The sequence below is a fragment of the Parus major genome, chromosome 5 (genome assembly GCF_001522545.3).
Source record: "Parus major isolate Abel chromosome 5, Parus_major1.1, whole genome shotgun sequence".
NCBI classification, from domain to species: Eukaryota; Metazoa; Chordata; class Aves; order Passeriformes; family Paridae; genus Parus; species Parus major.
In genome coordinates, this window is record NC_031774.1 from 36,731,048 (window position 1) to 36,754,764 (window position 23,717).

Consider the following 23,717-nt stretch of genomic DNA (forward strand, 5'->3'; position numbering starts at 1 on the left):
TAATACTTAAAGTGTATTTCTTTCAAGCAGACAGCATGAAGAATCAACCTATTCTCAGTGTTGCACCAGGCTATTCTTACTCCATCTAGTCTACTGCAGCAAAGCCTAAACTTAGAAAGTTGGATTGAACTTCTTTACATTCTGAAGGCTACACTTGGAGAAAAAGAATTCACTTTTCACATGCAAAAAGAAAACTAAAAATTACTTCTCCTCACAAAGAACTTCTGTACACTCCAGTACTATTTTCACCCTGGAAAAAAACTCACTTTTATGTGATCTTGTCATTTTATCAGATTTGGCAGATGCATCTTTGACTCGGTTGTGATATTCTACAAGGAATGTTCTCTCATGTTCAAAGAAGTCATCCACATCCTACAAAAAAAGGGAACAATTAAAAAAACAGGATTTCACCCACTCTCTACAGAGCAATTTCAGAGTAAATTTGCACATTTCACTGTTGCTGTGGCAGGAAATGCATCTGTTTTTATTGTCTAAAGCACCATTTATATGAACTGATTTATTTTCCACTTATATCATGATCTTAAGTTTTATTAATAATTCAATAAGAATTAGCAACAAGCATTCTAAAGGTCTACGTAACTAGACATGAATGAATAGCAAAGGGTCACCAAGGGTGACAAAAAAAATAGAATACATGTAATCTACCTAGAAAAAGGGGGGAAGGGATCAAAGTCACCCAGTACCACAGAGGCTATGGTCTCACACAAGATCATTTGAACTCCTAGCTCAGAACACTGATCTTAATGACAGACTTCTTTCAATTTTGTAAACACAGGTAAATGTTAGTATTGTCTGTATTATAATTTGAGATAATTGGTTTATACTTATTTTTAAAAACCCTCTAAAATAACACAGATGCTCCATACCATGGAATAACCTACAACATGCGCTTTGAACAATGTTCTTATGAAACTGGAAGTTACTTGGACTTTATATTTTTCTCCAAGTCATAATTAATCCATGGTTACGTCCATTTTCCAGCAGTTTCAAAAAACCAAGATTTTAAGCCTAGAAACTTTTAACTCTTGCAAAAATTGCTACCAAATCAATCAATCAAAAAAGAAAAGAGATTAAAAATCATCCTCCACAGAATTTCTGCTTACTATAGAAGTGATCTTGTAGCTTTTGGAAAAGTAAAAATTAAACTGAATTTTCATTACCTTTTTTTTTCTCTCACTTACATTCTTACATCTACTGGGAAAAAAAATATAACTTCTACTGCTGCTCCTTGAAACAGTAGATAGATTCTACAAACACTGGGAAAATTCACTTCATTAGTAACCTCTCAACAGAAGCAGTTTTCAAACCTAGTTCTCCTTTCCACTACATAAAATAGCAGGCCTCAACAACAACAACAAAAACCCAACCAGATTATCAATTATCTATGTACAAAAAAAAAGGTGCTTAATCTCAGAGTACAGAAAGCCCACAAGAAAGCTCTCAATTATTTTGTATCCAGGCCACAAGCTCTCAGCCATGGTCTGCCACTAATTACTAAATTAGATAAAAATCCCATTTTGTACCTATGTACAATTGTGCTTCATCAAAAAAGGTGACAACAATGTTAATATATTTTAAATCTTGCTATGTTAAGCAGTAATTACCTTTACTCCTGAAACAATGACACCATCTGCTGATTTAACCATATTTTTGAAGAAGTCTTCAAGTTTCTCTTTCTTATTTTTCCCACGAACACTCAACTGAAAAACAAATTCATTTATCAAGTTAATTTATTTTCTGGAGGCAATACAAGCTTTAAAAAAAATTAAATAGAACTACATACCCCTACTTGCTACACCTAAAACAGTTTTCCTGTTCTCTGTTTATTCTTATACTCTGCACTAATGGAGACACAGCACCTTGTAATGAAGACTACCTCATTTACTAGATTGTTTGTCACCTAAAATACCATTCTAGGGGGAAATAAATAAATAAAGATCAGCAACATTCTAGCACCTGCAGATAGTTCCAAATGTACAGAGTGTACATTTCAGTTATCAGTAACAAGTATTTCTCATGCATGGTATTGCTGAGTTGATGTAATGATAGTTAATATAACCATGTTTCACTCTTTGGTGAATGACAGATCTTTGACTTCCAGAGAATAATGCTGGTTTAACCCTCCTCACACTCCTCCTGTCCATCTAACTTCGCCCAGTTTAGGTAAACTGAGTGCCTGAACCTGTAGCATTTCTACATCAAGCAACACAGAAACCTTTGTAACATATTTTGAATTACGGATGTATGCAGTTGAGTCAGTCTTTGTAACAATTTCTTCCGCTCAATATTGATTCCTGCAATTTTAAAAGAAACCGAAACTCTGAATTCAGAGAATAGGAGCAAACAATAGTTGTTTGTATCCAACACCAGAGTTATGAATCCAAAAGTACTCTCCATTATCTCAATTCAGTATGTTACATGGGGACAGCCACACTAGCCTAATAATCAAAAAAAAAATTAACCACGTTTTCACACACATCATCAACAAAAAGGTTTCACTTATCAGAACATTTAATCAGAAATTCTCTCTAATTCTGTTAGCAATAAAATTTACACCACAGTTCCAAATCCTAACAATTAGTGTTCCATTTTGTTGCATCATCTTCCCCACAGCAAAAAAAAAAATAAAGAGTGGAAAAGTATACTGTTAAGTGAAATCACCACCAAAAGCTCATCTTTTTAATCCAAAATATACTGTATTTCCAGTAGTATTTTTCATGCTGAGGTTAGAGTATATAGTGCATTTGGTTCCCCAGGTGGCAGAAAACGAACTTCTACAAACTAAATTAATTTCTAACTTTTACAATACAAATATGTCTGGCATGAAGGAATTGATGTAATTTGCTCCAGGAGGTAATTCCCTCTTAATCAATTTTCCATCCTACCACAAAAGTACATCTTGATTTCTCTTGCCAGCAATTCAGTTTTCAATACTCACATCCTGATTATATTCCAAGAATACATGGAAATTTAAGTCCTTTCTCAAAATAGGATGTGCTGCCACGCGACACAAAAACACTTCATGCATTGCAACTGTCTTCTTGAATATTGCCAAATATTCACTAAAAACAAGAAATAAGACAGACATAAGAATTTCATATGAAGCAATTAAGTTTGAGATAAACCTAGTAAGCAGTTTTAAGAGATCCTCAGTAAGGGTACAAAATTACAAACCAATATAATGGAGTTTATTACTCCAGTGTTTGATATAGACATAAATAAATAAATAATGCAATGTTAATACTAGGGAGAAATTTTAAGCCCAAACACATTACAGAGAGACCTTTAATGAAGAATCAACAAAATACACTCTAATTTTTATGGTTAGCTAACAGACACTGGTTCGCTGAAAGTGCAACCTCATTTAATTGTCCTTCCCCCAGCACCCCAAAAATCAAGAAACTGAGGTAAAGACTTGGCATTAAGGCTAAAGTCCCTTGGCACTGTGTATTGATGTGCAAATTCCTTCCTCCCCATCTCCATCCCCTTGCCCATTTGCACCCTCCTTACTTATTTGTGTGTTCACATAGTTTTGTTAGCTGTTTAGACAGTCTTATTTCATGTTAAAGCACCTAGCCTTTTTGAGCCAAAGCTTACATCGATGTCTTGCTTCTCATTAGTTCTAAAAGTGAAATTAAGAGCTGCATTTGGTAGGTACAACAAAAAAACATATTTAACCACAACAATTACATAGTTGCCCAGTTCAGCCAACTCAACTCCAAAGCAATTACTCACTTGCAATTTAATTAAAGAGGAAGGCACTCTTATCAATACAAGTTTGCCAGAATTCATTGTGCTTTGCAAATTCAATGAGTAAGATGCAACTCATCTGAAAATGAGGAAAGGGCTCTTTTTCCCATTCTGAGGTCAAACAGTGAAATTATAATCAATGCTTTTCCTTCCACTATGTGCAAGGAGGTTAAGATTTACATACCAGCAAACCAGCAGGGCCAGTGTTGGGAGATGTTTGATCTCAGTGAGAGTAGTAGTCATTCAGTGAAGACAAAAAAGGAGGATGCAGAGGATGGAGGTGGCAGTAGAAGAAACCCAAAGTTTTCTGTGTTATCCAACCCCTAACCAGACCACAAGAGAATCATGATCAGGGCCGCTGGAAAACCAGATTCTTTAAAATCTATAGTGTTCTGCTAATTTCCAGTTTTCTGCATATGAAGTGTATATCTACTCTGCTATAAATTATGTTGTACATATCACTAATACAGAGCTTTTTAAGACATTTGCTCACAGCAGCTGAAGTTCGGAGAGAAAGCAGCAGTTCTAAGAGTTCTATGTACTTTTCTTGCCAATTCAGAGCTCTTGATGGAAGCAGTCAAGAAGCAGCGTAAATATACACTTGAAAACTGAAACCAATGACAGGAAAAAGATCAAAGAAGTGAATGCATGATAAAGAAAATGGACGAAGCAAGGAGAAACTTCACTGTGTAACTCAATATGGAACAAGAAGCTTCAGAGCAGTTAATTCAATATAAATTAAATTCATAGTAAGGGAAAATAGTATTTTCAGGAAGTATATTCTCCTTGCACAAAAATTTTTTAAAAAAGTGTCAAAAAATGAATTTTCTAGTAATCTGCATATTTCTTGGGGAACAGAAGGTTGGCATCTATTTATACAGTACCAACCACATGCGCAACTCCCTACTCCAAATCACTGCGTGTATAACCTTAAAGTCTCATTAGACTTATAAAAAGTGGAACACCAGAACTAAAAAAGATAGAGATTATCTCCTCCCTTTGCAGATGCTCTGTAAAGAACAGGATCTAAGTACTTTCTTTCTTATAAAAGAATGCTTAAGAACAAGCTGATTTATTTCCTGTTTCAGATCTTCCATGGAATTATTTCTACAATTTTCCTAATGGCACTGATCATGATCACTAAGATTAACCTTGGTTAGATAGCAACTGGATTCTCAAGTCTGTGTTTCACAGAGAACCATTATAGTGAAATCAGAAACATGGGACAGAAAACAGCATTAAAAGTTTTGGAATATAAATAAATTAATAAAGTAGTAATCAAGTCTACATACGCTTCCAGTTCTTGTTTCATCTTAGTGAATTCTTCTTTAGTCATTGATCCTTCCCCTTCTCCAAGTTTCTGCAGTTTCTCCCTGGAGGCATCAAAGTCAGGCCTGGGTGGTGCTGGTGGAATCTGGAATTGAATCCAATTTTTTTTAAGTTCTCATTTTCTCGGTCAAACAACACCCATTCACAGTACAGGAACTGTAGACTGCCTGCAGCTTTTTTAATACATGTTTCTCTCTTTCATCATTCATTACAGCATTTCTGGATAAAGTCCCTCATTCATGAGTTATACATGCTGCATTACTATACCAATTTCGGTCAAGTGTCCTTGAAGATTACTAAGGTATTAACTAATGGCTTCAGTTTAATTACAGCAGAAACCAAATAATACTTCATTTCCCATGACAATGGCTTAAAACTTGAAATAATTATTTTTTAATTAGTTTTGGTTTAGCTCATTTGGTAAGGATTATTTCTTGTTTAAAGACAAAAAAAAAAGAATTCCACAACTGTTTTCACACCATCCATGTCTAACTCCCCAAAACTTTAAACCAAGAAAACCATTCCCTATTGTTTGCAGGCACTAGCTGTTTCTTGCAGCACTGTTGACATTAAAGACATATGTGTTGAAATAACAAAGCCCCCAGTCAACAAGGCTCTAGGTTAATTTTATAATACAGTACATTAACACTGAAAGAGAAAACACCAGAGTCAAACTAAATCTGAATTAGTGCCAGGAAAGGAACACAGAACTAACTATGCTTAAATTTTAGTTTACTGATATTGGCCCATTACATTAGCACATTACAAAAAAAAAATAAAATCCAGCATCTTGACAGTAAATCATCTGAAACTAGTCATTACCATACTGAAGGTCTAGTCACTTCAAATAGCTTTTTTGACTAAGAAAAGACTAGGTCAAGAATGGTATGACCATCACAGATTATACTCATTATAATGTTCCCACTAATCAATTAGAAATATCTGTTTACCCTCTGAATCAGCAAACATCCCTCAAACACAAAACAAATACCTAACTTTCATACCAAGATGACAAATATTCCTATTTGCAATTAACATATGAAGAACAGCACCATTTTCAATATGCAGTATCATACGGTGCCTGTTTTGAGATCCCTGTTCCTGGAAGACCTGAAATTAACTTCCAGCTGTAAGTTATTATATATCTTGAGGTTCCTTGTAGTTCTTCATGGCATTTAAATTATTTTTTCCTTCCTCTTATTTATGGAAAGAATGATTCTGATCTTTATAATGAGAACTCGAAAAGTCTAATTACTTTACTCTGCCATTCCAGCTAAAACAAAGGGAACATGAAACTTGTAACCAAGTTAAACATTAGCTTGCAAAAACAATACCACCAAGTTATACACTTCAGCTCTCTCCCACACTTTTAACACAGTGGCATAAAAATATATTTAAAGACAAATTAAACTACTCATTTCTTAGGAGGAAAGGGCAAGAAAGTATGACAGTTACTGTAGCTTTCTTCCAAGCTTGCTTCAACCATTAATTTTGTGTAATTGCATAAAATTAAATATTAGAGAAGCTGATCTGATTTTATAAGGAATGAACACCTGCTGTTTCCACTGCATTTAAAAGCAGTCTCAAGTAGTTTTGATCCAGCCCACAGAAAACAGCACATATAAACCAAAAGAATACCATTACTTACAATATAGCCAGCATAGTCCTCATTCTCAACAAAAGAATCATGTAGCCAAATAAACTCTTCATGTTGCCGGACAACGGAAAATTCATTTTGTTTGAAATTTGGTAAGGAACTCTGAAAGAGTAAAAGGAGGTAGAATTATGGGGGAAGGAGGTAGGAAGGAAGAAAAGCTCAACAAAAAAACCACAAAGTTTTTCATTACTACATGAGAAAAAACCTTGAGGATACAACAAAAATGTCACCAAAAGTTCCTACCACAGTTAATTACCCTCATCTTAATTAGCAATCAATTGGCATGGGTTGCCATGAGAGGTTGTGGAGTGTCTGCTCTCATAGACATGTCTAATATCTTAATCAATTTAATCCTCATGTTCTGTTTAGTATCTTTATTGATGATCTGGATTAAGGGACCAAGTGCCCCTTAGTCAGTTTGTAGATGACACCAAGTTGGGTGGAGGTGTTGATCTGCCTGAGGACAGGAGGGATCTGCAGAGGGACAGGGACCAGTTGGATCCATGGGCTGAGGCCAATTGTAGGAGGTTCAACAAGGGGAGAAGCCTGCTCTGTCCTTGGGTCACAACCCCAGACAGTGCTACAGGCTGGGGGAGCAGCTGGAAAGCTGCCCCATGGAAAAGAACCTGGTTAACAGTGGCTGGACATGAGCCAGTTGTGCCCAGCTGACCAAGAAGGCCAGTGGCATCCTGACTTGTATTAGAAATAACATGGACCAAGGAAGTGACTGTTCCTCTGTGCTGGACACTGGTGAGGCCGCACCTCGAGCCTTGTGCCCAGCTCTGGGCCCCTCATAACAGGAAAGACACTGAGGTGCTGGAGCGTGTCCAGAGAAGGGCAACAGAGCTGGTGATGGCTCTGGAGCACAAATTTGATGAGAAGCAGCTGAGGGAGCTGGAGGTGTTTAGTCTGAAGAAAAATCAGGAGTTGACCTTATCACTCTCTACAAATATCTGATACCAGGCTATAGCCAGGTGCAAGTTGGTCTCCTCTCTCAAGTAACAGGTGACAGGACTAGAGGAAATGGCCTCAAGTTGCACCAGGGGAGGTTTAGATTGGATATTAAAAAAATTTCTTCACCAAAAGAGTTGTCAAGTTCTAGAAGAGGCTATCCAGGGAAATGGTTGAGCAAACAACCCTGAAGGTATTTAAAATACCTGTAAGAAGTGGCACTTAGGGTCATGGTTTAATGGACTCAGCAGTGCTGGATTAATGGTTGGACTCAGAGGTCTTTTCCAACATAAGTGATTCCATGGTTCTATAATTGAAGCCCAAATGGACAAATCCTGAGCAATGTACTCCTGTCCACTCTAATTTAATGATGAGAGTAAGGGAGGAGCTAGGATTAATGATGTCCAGATATTTTATCCAACTTTAATTATTCTGTCACTCTAAAATCAATAAACATTCAAATATAAAAAAAGTCATAAACAGCAGTAATTAAAAATGATCCCTAAATGCAATACAATTACAAAATATGTTTTTAGAATCTGAAATTATAGTAAGATCTAATCAAATTTAAAAAAACTATACTGAAGTACATTTATGTATATTAAAGATTCTACCTGCAAATAGGCTAATTTAATAGGCATGGGAATAGCATGACAACACATCAATACAAAAAGAAATGAATACAACTTTCTTCTAAACAGTTTTTTAACTCTTAGTCACCTTTTTCTTATGCACTGCAGCTGCATGGTCTTGTAAACATGAGATAATTCTACTTTCTCATTTCCTTTGGATTGTGTTACACTTTGTTTCAACAATCAGTTTAAGCAAACTCACTTTCATATATAATTAAGAACTGTTGCATGTACAAACCCAGATTTTTACCTTTGTATGGACTGTGAATTTCACTTTATCCCTCTCACTGAGTGCATCTGAGATATCCACTTGCAGAGCAGCATCAGTCTGGAGATCTACATTTATTGCTCTAAGCTAAAGAAAGAAAAATATATTTAGCTTAAAATAAAATAAAAAAAAAGGTAAACTATGTTTCCATTAATCTTCCTTTGAAATTAACCCTGATCCTGCAATGCTGAAGACAGATCACAAAACCCTCCAACATTAAAGGATTATTTCCAGCAGAAAAAGAAATTCCAGTACTCCTTACGAGCAGCCATACAAATAATAATCTCCTTTACAGTACTCCTTCTTAGTGCACTATTTTCATTTCTGTAGATTGTTAACTTATTAGTAATGGAGATGCTCAAGACAAAGTACATTTACAGATAGCAACAAGTATGGCAGGTTTTTCTCTTTATTGTCCCCATTCCTCTGAACTGACATGCTGCTCTAAGTAAATATACTTGTAAAGGTAATTATAAAGATACTAACAGTTGGAAAGGTACTTTTAAGGAGAAAAGTAGTGCTATATTTCAAAGAAGCAAGAGCAGTTATAGACCTGATTTACTCACACTGTCTTACACTATTCTTCTGTTCAACATATCTCATCATATAATGAAAAAGCTTTAAAAGAATATCCTGAACTTCACAGAGCTAAGTCTTGTTGGAAATATTTTCCTGAAAACCCCAAAGCAAAAAACTCAAACCCAAGACTTTGATGTATTCAAAATGAGCATGAGAAATGGCAAAAGTGCAAGGAATACACTTTTTTTTTCTACAAGACATGAAACCTGAACTCTTTCACAAAATAATTCCCGTCACACTGAAAAAAAAGATTAAAAAATTTGGCAGTAACTGGACTCAAGGCTTCAGTACTTGGTGCAACCTCATCTAGAGCCCAACTGGAAATTCAAGTCCCCTCACCCTTGCATCCTTGTTGTTCTAGAGGAGTTTGTCCCATGACAATTTCATCATCATGACCAACAGACATTTGGAATGTTTTTACAAGCACTAAGGCTAACCCTGAAATCTTTTCCAATCACATTGTGAAAAAATATTTCAACATCATGCTCACAAGGCATACTTTTCATTGAGACATGGTGTTTTCTTTGATGCTGCATTTTTTTCTACAAATACCCCATTCTACAGTATAAAAAATGCTTTACTGCAGAGATTTGGACTTTTTCGCCATAAATTTTTTTCAGGATTGCATTTTTAAGTCAATACTTAAGTACAAAAATGCTTTAAGTATTCACAGACATAGTACAGAGGTTACACATGAGCAGATTTGAAGGTAATGCTGTGAGGCACTGGAAATGCTTTAGGACAGAAACATCAACCGTCACATCTCGTTTTCCATAAATTACCTTCATCTTAAATCACAGTGGTCAGATCCCACTCTAGTATTGCTGTGAACCTGGATGCACAGGCAATTCTTGCCTACGTAGCAGCAACCAGACTCATGGATCTTGGAATTAGTGTATTAAAGTAAACCAGAATCATGTAGTCTAGCATATTCTGCTAAGGTTAGCAAAATGTAACAGTTCAATAGCTCTTACACAAGTAGCAATAACTTTTCCTTACAGTGAAGTTGGAAATCATTAAAACAATGGCAATTCAGACATTGCTTTTTGTTTTGTTTTCCCAAGGTTTAGAGGGTCACTGCCTCACAGAAAGGCGTGTTATCACGGAATGGTTCCTTGCAGATCACGTCTCAGAGGCAGGCAGAATCTCCTAGCTCCTACTGAGTTTCCAATGTGCTTACCATCTAATTTAGGAAAGAAAAATATAATGACATACCAATGTCTCCCTTATGTCATGACACCACATTTTTCAGCGTGTAAAAAGGTTTTTGTGGTTACACTGTCTGGGGTACTGTTTATTTTTCTCCGGTCCCCCCAGAATACATTAACAGACTGAGTAATCTCAGCAAATAATCTGGATTATCTAAATGGTATTTTGTAGTCTTTCACATGTCACAAATATCTCTACCAAAATACTTTTGCATCTCCTTTTATTTTTTTTAAATGTAGTACCATACAAAATTCTAAAATTCAGTATAACAGCTTATCAAGTTTGTCATTAGAGCATATCCAGTGCAGTGCAGCCTGATCATATGCACCATTCCCAACTTCAGATACAAAAGTCCTATCTGTGCTGAGAAAATTAAGAACTAAATATGACAACTTCACCCATGACATACAGCTGTAAAGGACTATTTGTTTGATTTATACTGAGTTAAATCTGTAACAGTTTTGAAGAGTTTAATCATATGTTAAATTATGCCATGTAGCCTGACTGCCAACAGGGAATGTTTTCATCTGCAATGGTAATGAAGCATTTATGAAAGGTGTCAAAGACAATCAGAAAGTTGAAGGACTTTAAACGTATTCATGTGACAAAGCGATTCACACTGCATTACTGGAAACTGAATTCACAAACAACATCATCACACCACAAACTTAAACAAACTCTGCATCACTACTTCCAAAATAAAACTGCTACCAATGGATGGTTTTCTAGTCATAAAGAAAGTAGAAAACAAAAACACTGAAGTCTGATAAAGATGAAAACTGAAATGAAAGTACCTTAAAGTATGGAAAAAATAGAGATAGGACAGTGCCTTTTTATCTTGCCCCCCTCCAAGTCTAATACATACAACATCGCATAACAATTTTATGCTTACATATGTAATCTACCTCCATGCTGAACAACTTGCAAAACAAAACCTACTTTAATTACTTTACAGTTTCCTATGCTATACCAAGAAAGTCCCTTTCTGTTCAAAGGGTCTAGAAAACACCAGAAGCCAAAACCCAGGCCAAGCCATGTTACAGTACTAAATGAGAACACAATGCAAGGAGAGGATCTAAACTCTTGCTTAAGGATCAATTATACTTCAAATGATAATGGAAGGAATCTGGTACAGACAAAGGACACAACCAAGTGTTACATTCCTAGGTAATGTCATCCATTAACAGTAACTTCCCTGCTCTAAGCTCTTTCAAAAATGTTAGAGTAAAAGGACCCTTTCTTCAGCTGGTTCTTTACAGGCAGATAAATACACAGAGCAAGGCAACAAAGAATACCTTTACAACAAAAACTTTCTAAGTGCACACAGTGTTATTCGAAGTTTCACAGCATTAAGTTTCCAGACCTGTTCCAAAGGATAGCTCATTTCCACTGAATGAGTGTTAGCTTGTCAGCTAAAGTTTATATAGATATAAAATACACAAGGCAGTACTAATGGAGCAACACTACACCACTTTTGAAAGCACGTATTATGTTAGAGAGAGCACAGAAATCCCAAGAGCACCCAAGTTACATCAAACAAACTCAATCCTATCCCATTTCCTATGTGAAATTTAGAAAAGCAATTCCCACAAGTTCATTTTATGCAGACCATTTATAATAAGTTCCTTCGACAGACCACCCACTGCTATTTCCTCAAAGATGATTCTCAGTGCTGTTTTACAGTTCTCCAGAAAAGGCTCCATATGGTGTAACACCATTGTTTGAGAATTACTCTTCTGTGTGGCATCAGCATAAATTCCAGCCCTCTTTCATCCCATCACCCCAAGGTTAAACTTAACTCAACTGTAGCCAACAAACATGTTCCTGCAGCATTAGAAGTACAGTCATCACAGCAATATCTGAATTCAACAGAGGCAAGAGTATTGATTTTCAAAACTAAAAGCTCAGTTACTCCAAAGAGAAGTTGCCATCCATACTTTCAAATAAAGGCTTGACCTACTCATTATTTAACTGCAGAGAAAGGCAACAAATCAGAACTAGGGAATCACTTTTTGAAAATATGTTTATTTTTACTACTTCCACTTATAAAAAAGTAGTACAGTTTTGAAGATTAAAGCCCAGCAAATCCATTCATGAACAGACTGCCATATTGCTTTTGATTAATTTCCCATATCACAAACAAAATCATGCAGATGACAACCTGTGTTTCAACCCCAGGCATTTCCACAGAAAAAAATTAAACCCCCAAACTGATCAGTGATTGAAAATAAGAAACCCTAAAAATATTAGAGAAAGGAGAAGGCCACTGTTCTAGTTTAATTGTTCTGTACTGAAGATGCAGAAGGGAAAAAAAAAAAAAAAAAAAAGACTGCATTTGGCCAACTGAGATGGTAAGTCAGTACAGTACAAACAGTACAAACAAAAGTAAGTTTGTACAGTACAAACATACAAACGAGACTTCTAAGAGATTTCTTAAGATTTTCAAATTACATTGTGAACTCTTAACGACCTGTAGTGTTAGAGGGAAAACTAATAACCAGCCAAACAAACAAGTTTCACAGGAGGTCAGATCTGCATTATTATGTTCTACCTGCACCTTCAGATAAAGGCAGCTTAACTGTGTGCATCAAAGGCTATTCCTAAGTTCCAGGGACAACCTATGTAAATAAAATTCCACAGTTAGTAAGCTCTTCAGTCCTTGTTCTGAAGACACTCAAAGGACAACAATTACAACCTCCTCTCTCTTTTTTCCGACGTTCTTAGTGAAGTAGCTGTATACCTAAAGACAAAAGCTTTATAGTGGCCAGAATTTGGCCTGATAGAATATTAGAACGACTTTTTAAATTTCTGGCCATAAATTGGAACATAAAATGCACTGAATTGAACATCTGACTATGGTGTGCATGATAAAACATTATACCAACACAGCACTTCTCAGATTTTTGTATTTTTAGTAATATACTACATATTATATATATACAGTCACTTCAACAACCACCAAGTCAAGGGAACCTAAGCAACCCAGAAGCTGCTCTCCTACCTCGCTCACAGTTGGTCTTTCTCAAGATAAGTGACAGCGGTAATCAGTCTGACTAAATTATAGTAGGTTAGCTAATTTGTTGCTTAAGTGAGGCAGGCAGGTTAAAGACAGATGGATACAGAAATCAGAAGAGAAACTAAGGCCAGAAACAGGCAGAGAAAAAGGTCTTCTCAGTAAAAAACGTAATTGTGGCATCCTGTCCCAACAACAGAACTTCTTTTCAATAGTTTATTATGCAGTTTATTATGTGTCTGCAATGTAAATGTCCCATTGTTATCTATGGGAGAGTCCCCCGGGCCTGAAGGGAGAAGCGAGGACAGGACTGCATTACCCGAGCCCTAGACCGCGGCTGGCGATGGCACCTGGAGATCCCCAGGGCTGGTCAGCCTGGGCAGGACCGGCTCCCCCAGGCGTGTGCAGCTGGAGGGGGCCGCAGGGAGCGAACATCCATCTCCGGCCACAAACCCCTGCCAAGCTATTCCAGCGACAGCATGAAAGAACTGTCTTTCCAAAACTTGGGTGACAGAATAATGAAGAGCACACGCAACACAGGCGCCGATATCAGCGGGAGGCTGTGCCAGGAGCAGATCCTGGCGGGCGGACGGACGGACGGACAGCCAGCCAGCCAGCCCGGACGCTCGCCACCCATCATCCCGCCTCCCTCCGACACCCACGCGGCGGGCTCGGGCCAGCAGCGCCCGGAGGCCCCCGAAGAGGGGCTGACCCCGTTTCCCCCACGCCCAGCCCCAGGCGCCGGGGTCCCGACGCCTCCCCGCGGCACTTACACCTCGGTCCTCCTCCGAGAGGAAATCTGGGCCGTCGTCCAAGCCTTCCTGCTTGAGGGCGAGGCGGCGGCGCGGGCAGGGGGCACGGAGGGGCACGGCCGGCGGCAGGGAGGGTGAGGGGAGACAAAGCGCACAGGTTAGCGAGTGCCCGGCCGCGCCGCCCGCCCCGCCCCGCCCCGGCCCGGCTCCGCGGCCGCCCCGGACCCACCATCATGGCTGCTCGCGGCGCTCTGCGCCCGCCGGAGCCGCGGCCGGGCGGGGCTGCGGTGCGTGGGGCGGGCCGGGGCGGGGCGGCGGCGGCGAGCGGCGCCTCTCGCGAGGGAGCGGCCGCTGAGGGGAGGGAGGCGGAGGGAAGGGGGGGCGCCGGGCGGCGCTTCGGCGGCGGCTGCGGGCGAGGCGGGGGAGAGGGGCTGGCCCCGGGCAGGGCGGTGGTTGCCTGTGTCGCAGCCGCGCCGTGCGGCCGTGCGCTGTTACAGTCGGCCATACCGGCACGCGGGTGTTGAGGGCGCTGGGCCTGCCCCGTTTGCGGGGCGGCCGCTTTGCTCGGTGGAAGGCGGTGAAAGCTGCCGCGGGCAGCGCCGAGCCCCGCAGCGCCGTCCGCACGCCAGTGCCTCGGCGCTGCTCCCCGGCGTGCGCACGGGAGACGGGCTTCGTACGTTTGTACGAGCCGGGGCGTGAAACCGTGCAACGGCAGCGCGAGAAATGAAGAGGCTTCCATTCGTTGGGTACTTAGGTGATTTACGATTGACAGCTGCCTATTTCACACTAAGGAGTGGAGCTTTTAACTGCCCCTTCGTCTAATGACAGGGGAAAGGTCAGCACACTAAAGCGGGTGTAAGCGTGGATAAAGTCTATGCCTGAGACTGCATTTTTGTGTGAAACAGAACGGCCAAGGAACAGCCTTAGGGTGGGGCTTCACGATCAGCATACTCCCTCCCATCTCGGTCGTTGCCGAGGGATGCGGGCAGGTGTGGACATCAGCATTCCTGTGGGCCTGCACTGACATACAGGAGGGCACCAGCCCACCCGCAAATTAAGACTGTAACAAATTCGTGGTTTCCACCCTAGCTGGCTCCCTAGCCAAGTCCACAGTCAGTTACAAGCACTAGTGGGACAGGAGCACCGCTTGCCACAGCAGCACCGTGTTTTCAGGTGAAATAAGGCCATCAAGAAACTGCACCTTGAGACATTGTGTTCATGTATGGCCTCAAGATAAGTGAAGATAATGCTTTCTGAATTCTGCACTGCTTAGAAGGGTGCTGTAGGACTCAGAAAAGGAAATAATCTCTTAAAAATTGTTCTTAGTATCTCCGGAGGAAGGTATTTGAGTATGCATTTTGTAAATAATTTTAAAAGCTGTTCTTTAAGCAATCTTCACATATGCAGCTTGTTTCTGTTTTGATACAGACATGTGCAACATCATCCAAAATATTGACTTGCTACTGTGGTCATGAGAAATAAAAATATTTTATAAAGTATGGAGAAAGAGTATGTGACCCCTGGTGAAGCACCAACTTTGTCATTCTGAAGAGGTAAACAAAGTCACACAGGAAACTGATTTCTGGGGGTTCACCTGCATTAGTATCCTGTTCTGTGCATGGTCTGGGTTCAGTATTGTATACCATTCCACTCAGCAAACATCTATTTTTATGGAAAAAAAAAAAAAAATTGAGACAGATTGAGTTTTCTTTTTCTATATATATTATTTACTGCTGATACATTTTATCAGAACCAAAGAAACCAGGCCAAAAAGTTGAGGAAGGGCTTCATGAGGAATAATGACATAATTTTTTTCTTATAGGGGAGAGCTAAGTAGATCAGCTGGCTAGTATGAATCTCACAGGAAGACCATCTCAGTTTTGTCTGTAAAATAATAAAGTTATATAGCTTTCCAGTTGGCTCTGGGAGCAGTCTGGTCAAGTTTTGGATGGCACAGAGGCTCATAAGGGACCTGGCCTAGTGGAAAGTGTCCCTGTCCACAGCAGAAATGTTCAAACTAGGTGATCTTTAAGATCCCATCCAACCCAGCCCATTCTATGATTCTGTGATATTTCAAAACAGCAGCAGTGTTATGTTGATACAAACGTTGATACCAAAAGTATTAATCTTTCATCCTGCCCTGATCAACTTATCCCAGGTCCATCTCTTGCCCTACTTTTCTCCCCATGCTCCTCCCCTCTGGCAGGGCAGTGCATGCTGCCTGCTGTTTCTGCTTCAGCAGCTGAGACAGATCATATCTGCCATGGGGACACCCTGGCTAGGAGGTGGGAGAAGAGTATTACCTCTTCTCATTGCTATTCTGTCAATAAACCTGCTCTGCAGCTCTAGGAGCAGTTTCCTTTGACAGCTGAGCTCACGCTACCTAACAAATTTCTATCTTGGCTGTTTGCACACTCTTTTCTATGTCTACATAACAATAATAAATCAAGTCAATGAACTAAATATAACTCAGGAAGAATGAAATTACAAGTTGTAACTGAGACAATCGGACAGTCCTTTGGTATGACTGCATTCCTACCCTCATGCACACATCTGGCTGTCTACACCAACTCTGGTCTTCAAGCAGGCCCTTACTCCTGTCAACCTATCTCACCAGCAGGAAAATTACATGGGATAAAGGAGGGGGAAGCTCTTTTAACAGTGAGCTTCACTGACTGATAAACTGTAGGGATGGCCCAAAGGAGAATGCAGTTCAAAACCAAAAGAAAGGAAAGTCTTGGGGCTTTCAAATGACATCAGAGAACTTATTCCCTTTACTAGCAGCATCCTTCTTTTGCTCTAGGACACACATTGACTCAGCTATTCATTTTTGGTCTCATTTTTCCTTCCTTTTTTCCTCATTTTTTTTCTATTCAGGTGCCATGTTTTCTCAGTCTCATTATCAGCTGCTAAACCCGTGAGGCAAGGGCCAGCATTATCTGGAGTTTACAGAGCTGTAAATACAAAGAGGAACCTTTGTTCCGTGGATTCCGAGGCTCCCATGCTAGTTAGGGGAATGCTGCGGAAACCCGTAGGTCTCCAGATTTTTAAAACACTACCACCTGCAAACACCCATAGTGTCAATAGATGGTGCTATATACATATTTTTCGGAATTCTTTTCGGCCGAGGTTTATCCAACCAATAACATTTCCTTTGTGTTTGAGCGTGTTAGCTCTGGAAAATCAGAAGCCATACAATTTAAGAAATATTCGGCTTTTATCAGAGAATCACTCGGGAGACCTTAAGTCTTCCGACTCCATGGCATCATGTCATATAGTACTATCTGCACTGGATGAGTCATCATGGAGTGATTCAATGAATGCAAGCATTTGATATAGGCAGGAACTGTAGTTCTGGTATTTCATTCGCTGATATGTATTTCTTTTCAAGTGTGAGAAACTATTCTTCGTGCACTTTTTTCTTTTTGAGAAGTCTCTCGACTTCCCTTTCTAAACCTAATTACTCAGCTTCCTTCAAACTATCTCATGTACTTCACATGCTCATGTGAAGCTCAAATACAGCATCTTGCAGTCAAACTGTGGTCGTAAGGATGAGTTTTCCTGTATCTCAGTAACAGATTGATTTCTCCTTTTTTTTTTTTTTTTGTCTTTTAGATGAAAATACTTTATTCCCTTACATAATTCATTTAACTTTTCTCTACTGATCCTAACTGAAACTGTATTAAGGAACCATATCATTAAAGCTTTATGGTGGGGCAATTTTCTTTTTTGTGACAGAGCAAATAGTTACATTTTGTAAAAGATTAATCAATATTTACCTTTTATGGCTGTGGAAAACTAGGGTTTTAAGTGTAATGTTCTCAGAAGGTTAAGACTGAACAAGAAAAAGGCTTCAAAACCTTATTATAAAACCTGTCTAAAAAGCTCAGTTAGCAATAGAGGCTTTTTACCTGTTATGGAGATAGATCATTTTACAGAAAAAATTACTATCAAACTAATCATATTTCCTTAGAACCACAAAGAAGATGTGATATGTAGGACGAAAAGAACAGACAGGGGAAATTGTATAATATTATACAGAAGAAAGAGAAACATAGCTTAGTACAGCTCAGTAACTTCTAGATACCCAGAGGAATAGTAATTTCCATAAGAAAAGAAAAAAAATTCTGTTTCTTAATGTGGAATAGTCTTCTGTGAATTCCAAAGAATAATGGGGACATATGCAAATAATAAGGATGTGTAGGTTTCTATTCAGACTGCAGGGACCCAGAAAAAGCTCTCTCTGAAGTCTGACCGTAAGTTTGAAGCTCTGACCATATTGACAGTTTTTTTCTTCTTTGGATTGCATGCTGTTTATCAACTTAATCATCATATTTCTGTAACAGACTGTAGGTGATCACTGATCTGCACAAGTTCTTCCTTACAAATGGATGCAAAAGGAGACTACATCTCTCATAGCTCCTATAGGATTTTCTAGGAATGAGCCTATAAAGAAGTTCTCCCCTCCCTGGTTCACGGAGATACATAGAAACATTTAGAAAACAAGTCACAGACTGATCAGTATTTCAGCTGTCTACTCTGGATTTAAAGCAATTGAACTCATCTCTTTTCCTAAACTGCAGTCTCTTCATTATAAACCAGTTGAAACATGGAGTATTTCAGAGAACAATCTGAGAGACTCCTTTTTGATCATTCTTCCCAATTCTTAATGTCTTTTTTTAAGAGAAAGCCAAAATTTCCTGCCTCACCTTTGCTCCAGACTAAGGGTTTTACTTGTACCAAGTACACCATAAAATTATTTAATTCTTTACTGTAACAAAATTTATTATTACAACAGAAAAATAAAAACCTTTTCAGTGACATGACAACTGAAAACAGGGAGATGGTTTTCCCATGTTGATTATCAGATTTTTAATTTTAGAGCTGCCTGGTTTAATCCATGTGCTGTGAAGGGCAATAAAAATACTTTGGGATATCAGCCTCACAGTAGTCTTAACTCTGTCAGTCAGTAACTGCAATGGTAAGAGTGTTATGGGAGACTTCTCCAAAGCAGTGTTATTACTCTTTTTGTGTCAGATGTTGAGGTGAGTTTAAGGTAAAAATGCCAGAAGTCCATTTACAGTAGTGCTTGTCACAGCTAGGAAATAGTAAAATAGAAGAAAACCCCTCAGTATAAATAAGGCCTTGTTGATGAAAGTGCAACCAAGAAGGACAAAAAGCAGATTTGCTAAGACTGACCTCATACACACCATTCCTCAAAGGCCAGCTCTGCCCCAGCAGGGCAGCACCAGGCAGGGAAGACAAAGCAGCTCTTGTCATGTCTTGTCACTGGTACAATAGTGGGTATCAGGAAGGGTTGCACAGTGCTGCTTATTTTATCAGAACAGACTGAATGACACTTTCTGGCTAACTCAGTATATATCAGCATTGTTTGGGACTACTAGTCTTTTGCTCCCTGTTATCATATTTCCTTTTATCCTAATACTTTTTGGTTTTCTCTTTGATAATTTCCCCCTCTTTTTTAATATTTAGCATTTTTCCTTCCTCATATCTTATTCTCCTTCCAATCTGTCTCTTTCTTTCTCTTCATTGGATCACCCCATTCTATAGCCCAATTTCTTTTGGTCTTGACTGAGGGTAGCAGTCTGTTCTCTCTAGTTTATTGCAAAATTACTACTTTCCCCTCACTCCCAAACCTTTAGATCCTCCGTGTAATCAGCTGATTCCATTTTTGTCTCTTCTTAATCTCTGTCTTAGATTCAGTCTTCTGTTCTCCTATTCTGCTTCTCGCTGGCTTCTTGGTCACTGTTTTTTGCTGTTGCATTCTTGAAAGCGACACTCTTCTTAGTTCTCCTCTGAAAACCTTGGATGTCTCCCAGTATTTCAAGATAAAAAATGAGAGATGGGACCACCATGCTATTTAAGATGATTTATTGCTCAAGTAAGCCTGATAAGATATCAGTCTCAATGGCATGAGCTTTGGAGAGGAGCAACAAGTCAGCCATAGCTTAAAGGTAGTCACGGGTTTCTTCTTCACACAGCAATATATAACGTTTTGGTCCAATAGACAGTTAACACAAAACTTGTTTCTACTTAATAACCTATCACCTTTGCCTAATTTTGCTGCACTGCATCTGTCTCTTAGCCACTAAGCTGACAAGGTCACATACTCATACACACATCTCTATTATAGCTTCTAGATCCCTAGCCTACTCTATAAGTCACATCATTATAGCTCAAACCTCACACTATTTTACCTAATATAATTTCTTACTTACTCAAGACATATTCTTACTTGTAACTATAGGAACATAAGTTTATACTTTTTCTACCTAATGTTTGTGTACCTTTATTCATTACATTAATCCAAGTTCATTCCAAGGCTGCAGATTGAACCCTTCATCATCTGTGGAATTTTCCATTTTTCCATTTCCCACACCAGTGCTTCCTCTGAATGCCAGTAGTAGTAGGGCATCACTTGCAGTGTGAGAGGATATGATGACCACTAACATGTTCTGCTTGAGGCAACTTTCACAAGCCAGGCAAACACTGTGTATTCTTTGTCTTTCTGCACATATCAGGTAAGCCTTACCTGGCCAGCATTCTAAAGATTTTCTGACCAAAGTGGTCTCATTCAAAATTATCAAAGATAAGTCAAGAAAAAAACCCAAACATGTTACTTCTGAAATGTTTACTAGAGAAAAAGCTTAGTACAATAGATGCCATCAAGCAGCATTAAACCAAGAATCATCTGATGCATTATTTAATGGCCAGGAACAGCTCTTCAAATGTGGTGATATCTGACTCTAAAACCAAAGCTGCTTCCATCCAGGTAAATCTGTTGTGACATTCAAATTACAGCACAGCTGCATGGGAGTAGCCACCCTAAGACACATCCTATGTTTCATTTATGGTCTCAAACTCCTGCATCCAAATGTGTTCCTTTCTACGTAGTATCTGCAGAGCCAGAGGCATTAGGACTTGTGGGGTAGTCAGAAAAGAAAAAATTGGTCCACACAGACATTGGCTGGCCAACCAATCACCTTCTTGATTCTGACTTAACAGCTATGGAGGTGCAGATGCTTGTTAATTTTAAATTGTGTTGGACAGCCAGTTGCAGTAAGAGGCATGGGTTAAAGTGCAACCACAGAAAGCACTCACTGTTTAGCTTCACAGCAGTTTTACTTCCAGCTGTCTGCTTTTGAGTTAACATCTCCTGAGACAGCTTGACTCAACTGATGGTGCTCACTGCAAGCAGCCAAGAAGTGCAGATTGATGATAATAGCTGCACTGAGTAACTGATTTCCACAGGGTGACCACCAGCACTCAAGCTGCAGCCAATGCTTCCAGACAGGCCGGTTCTCTCGATCTGGAGATGCTGAATGCAAAACAACCAAGGGTGCAGTTTAGATTAAGCTCGTTGTCATCACTGAACTCCAGCTGGCAACTAAGTACCACACAGATGCTCACTCACTGCCCACTTCCCACCTCAGTGGGACCAGGAGGAGAATCAGAAAAAGGTAAAACCACAGGGTTGAGCGTGCTGGTTTTTCATTAATTGACATTTGGTGAGAAGGGAAGAAGTCACCCATGGAAATAATTTTTCTGAGAGGAGCTGCTAAGAACTTTCCTCCGTGCCCGGCAAAAACTAATAGCTGGCTAGGTCTGAGAACTGACATCCTATTAAATCATTTAGAAGCTGGGTCCGCCTCTGTGAATTCCACATTTTAAAGATGGGCAAGCCCGGGGAATCTCTCTCTTGCTTCTGGCTGTGAAGAGGTAACGGGGCCTGGAGGCCGCAGGGGCCGAGGCCGGGCCGGGCCGGGCCGGGCCGCTCCCGCCCCGCTGACACCGAGCCCTGCCCCGCCCCGTGGGGCCCGCCAGGCCCCGGGAGCAGCTCCGGGCCGGCTCTTCCCCCGCCAGCGCGGCCAGGCCGAGCCGCGGCTCAGCTGAAAATCCTGCTGCTCCCAGATTTTCACCAGAAGCTGCCGGAGATCCTAGAGTCACCCCAGCGCGGCCCCAAAGAACTTTCATCGAATGCAGCTTCAGCTGCAGCCCGGTAAAGATCGTGTGACTACCCGCAGGCCTGGCGAGATAGTAACACTTTCGCTGCACAGATTAAACTAGCAAAACATTGATCCTCTCTCGAGTGAGAGAAAAGGACAGAGTGAAGACACGTAGAGAAACAACAGGAAGACACCAGGGAAAGGAGTGAAGTCTCAGATGGGAGGAGAATGAGGAGATACCTTAGTCTTGGCTGGAATTCTTTTGGTAAGGCCATGGAGGTGGACTGTGATGCACTAGAATATCCCCTTTAATTCATTAAAAAGTATGGGGGGATGGAGTGTTCAAACTGTAGATGTCAGCAGAGGCATCCATAACGAAGCAAAGCAGATACTGAAATAGCTGTGATCCCATGAGAAGCTTGAACAGAGAGAGGAGAGTGATGAAGACCCTTTACCCCCAGGGAGAGTAGAAGACCTCTTTTCCCAGAGATGAAGATGATCCCAGAGATAGAAGAAGAGAACCTTTGCTTTTGAACAGCTCATCCTTAAAATAGTACCCCATAAGTTGACATAGCCCATGAATGCAGCTGTGGGAAGGCTGTGAAAGATGGGAGAAACTTCACGACTGCAAATTTTCTGGGCGGCTGCTATTTGTGGAAATTAAAAGCCATGAAAGAACTGTTTCTTGTGGAGAAGTCTCCATGGCCTGGTGAGAGAAACTCCTCTCCCTACAAAAACTGATGAAAGACTAATATAGAGGTGTTAATTGATTGAAAATCTCAGGTTTTGTCTCTACATTGTCAGTGGGGAAAGAAAAGTAAAGGAAAAGGAACAATCTTATTTAATCTTCTCGTTAATGATCTTGGCACAAAAAATAGTAAATGAGCAAGTGAAATCTGCTAAAAGAAAAAACTGGAGGGTACTTCTGATAGAGGATTGAAATCTCACACAGAAAGACCTTCACAACCTCGAGGACTGGAGTAACAGAAATAGGATGGAATTTTTAGGAAATAATGCAAAGTGATGATAATAATTGGTTAAAAGAGATTTCTGTAAGAGCAGAGGAGAAAAAAGAATTAGATATACTAGTCATGTGATACAATCAGACTTCTGTGGAAGAAGGCAGAGGATCTTGTGATGCAGAGAAAGCAGTGCATTAGTATCTCCATAATCTGTAGTGTTAAAGCCTGGTCAAATGTGTCCAGAAAAGATAGATTCAGACTGGACCAGGTACCAAGAGGTGCTGCTAGAACAATGAAAGGGATGAAGAAGGAAATATCTTGGTGTGAGCATATAAAATATAATATAACATCAGAAGATTAAAAAAAAAAGGAGGGGGGAAGGGAAGGCTATTCTGAATAAAGAACAATACAAGAACAAAACAAAATGCCCAAGAATATATTTTGGCTAGTATTAAAATAAGGCATCAATGCAGGATTATGAAACATGGTCTCCATCATAGTACTAGGAAAAATATAAATTAAGTTGCACTTGTTACATTTGAGGGAGTGGGAAGGGAGTGGGGAGGAAGAGGGGAAATACGGATTGATTGCAAACAATAGCCAGTGATTGGAATGAAAGCCTGATCA

General features: G+C 39.8%; 1 protein-coding gene across 2 annotated transcripts in view; it reads right to left on the reverse strand.

The window, feature by feature from the left end:
- SNX6 (sorting nexin 6) overlaps positions 1–14,426 on the reverse strand; it is a 29,822-nt gene extending 15,396 nt beyond the window's left edge. Inside the window, exons 1-8 of one of the 2 annotated variants that reach the window (XM_015631197.3) lie at positions 14,391–14,426; positions 14,183–14,233; positions 8,591–8,695; positions 6,749–6,859; positions 5,064–5,185; positions 2,960–3,083; positions 1,626–1,721; positions 267–372 (exon numbers count right to left, since the gene is read on the reverse strand). In XM_015631197.3, coding sequence (XP_015486683.1) covers positions 267–372; positions 1,626–1,721; positions 2,960–3,083; positions 5,064–5,185; positions 6,749–6,859; positions 8,591–8,695; positions 14,183–14,233; positions 14,391–14,396 — 721 coding nt within the window. In that variant the 5' untranslated portion in view covers positions 14,397–14,426. The remainder of the gene's footprint in view (positions 1–266; positions 373–1,625; positions 1,722–2,959; positions 3,084–5,063; positions 5,186–6,748; positions 6,860–8,590; positions 8,696–14,182; positions 14,234–14,390) is intronic. The other variant, XM_015631196.3, reaches the window with a different exon arrangement.
- Positions 14,427–23,717: the final 9,291 nt, after the last annotated feature.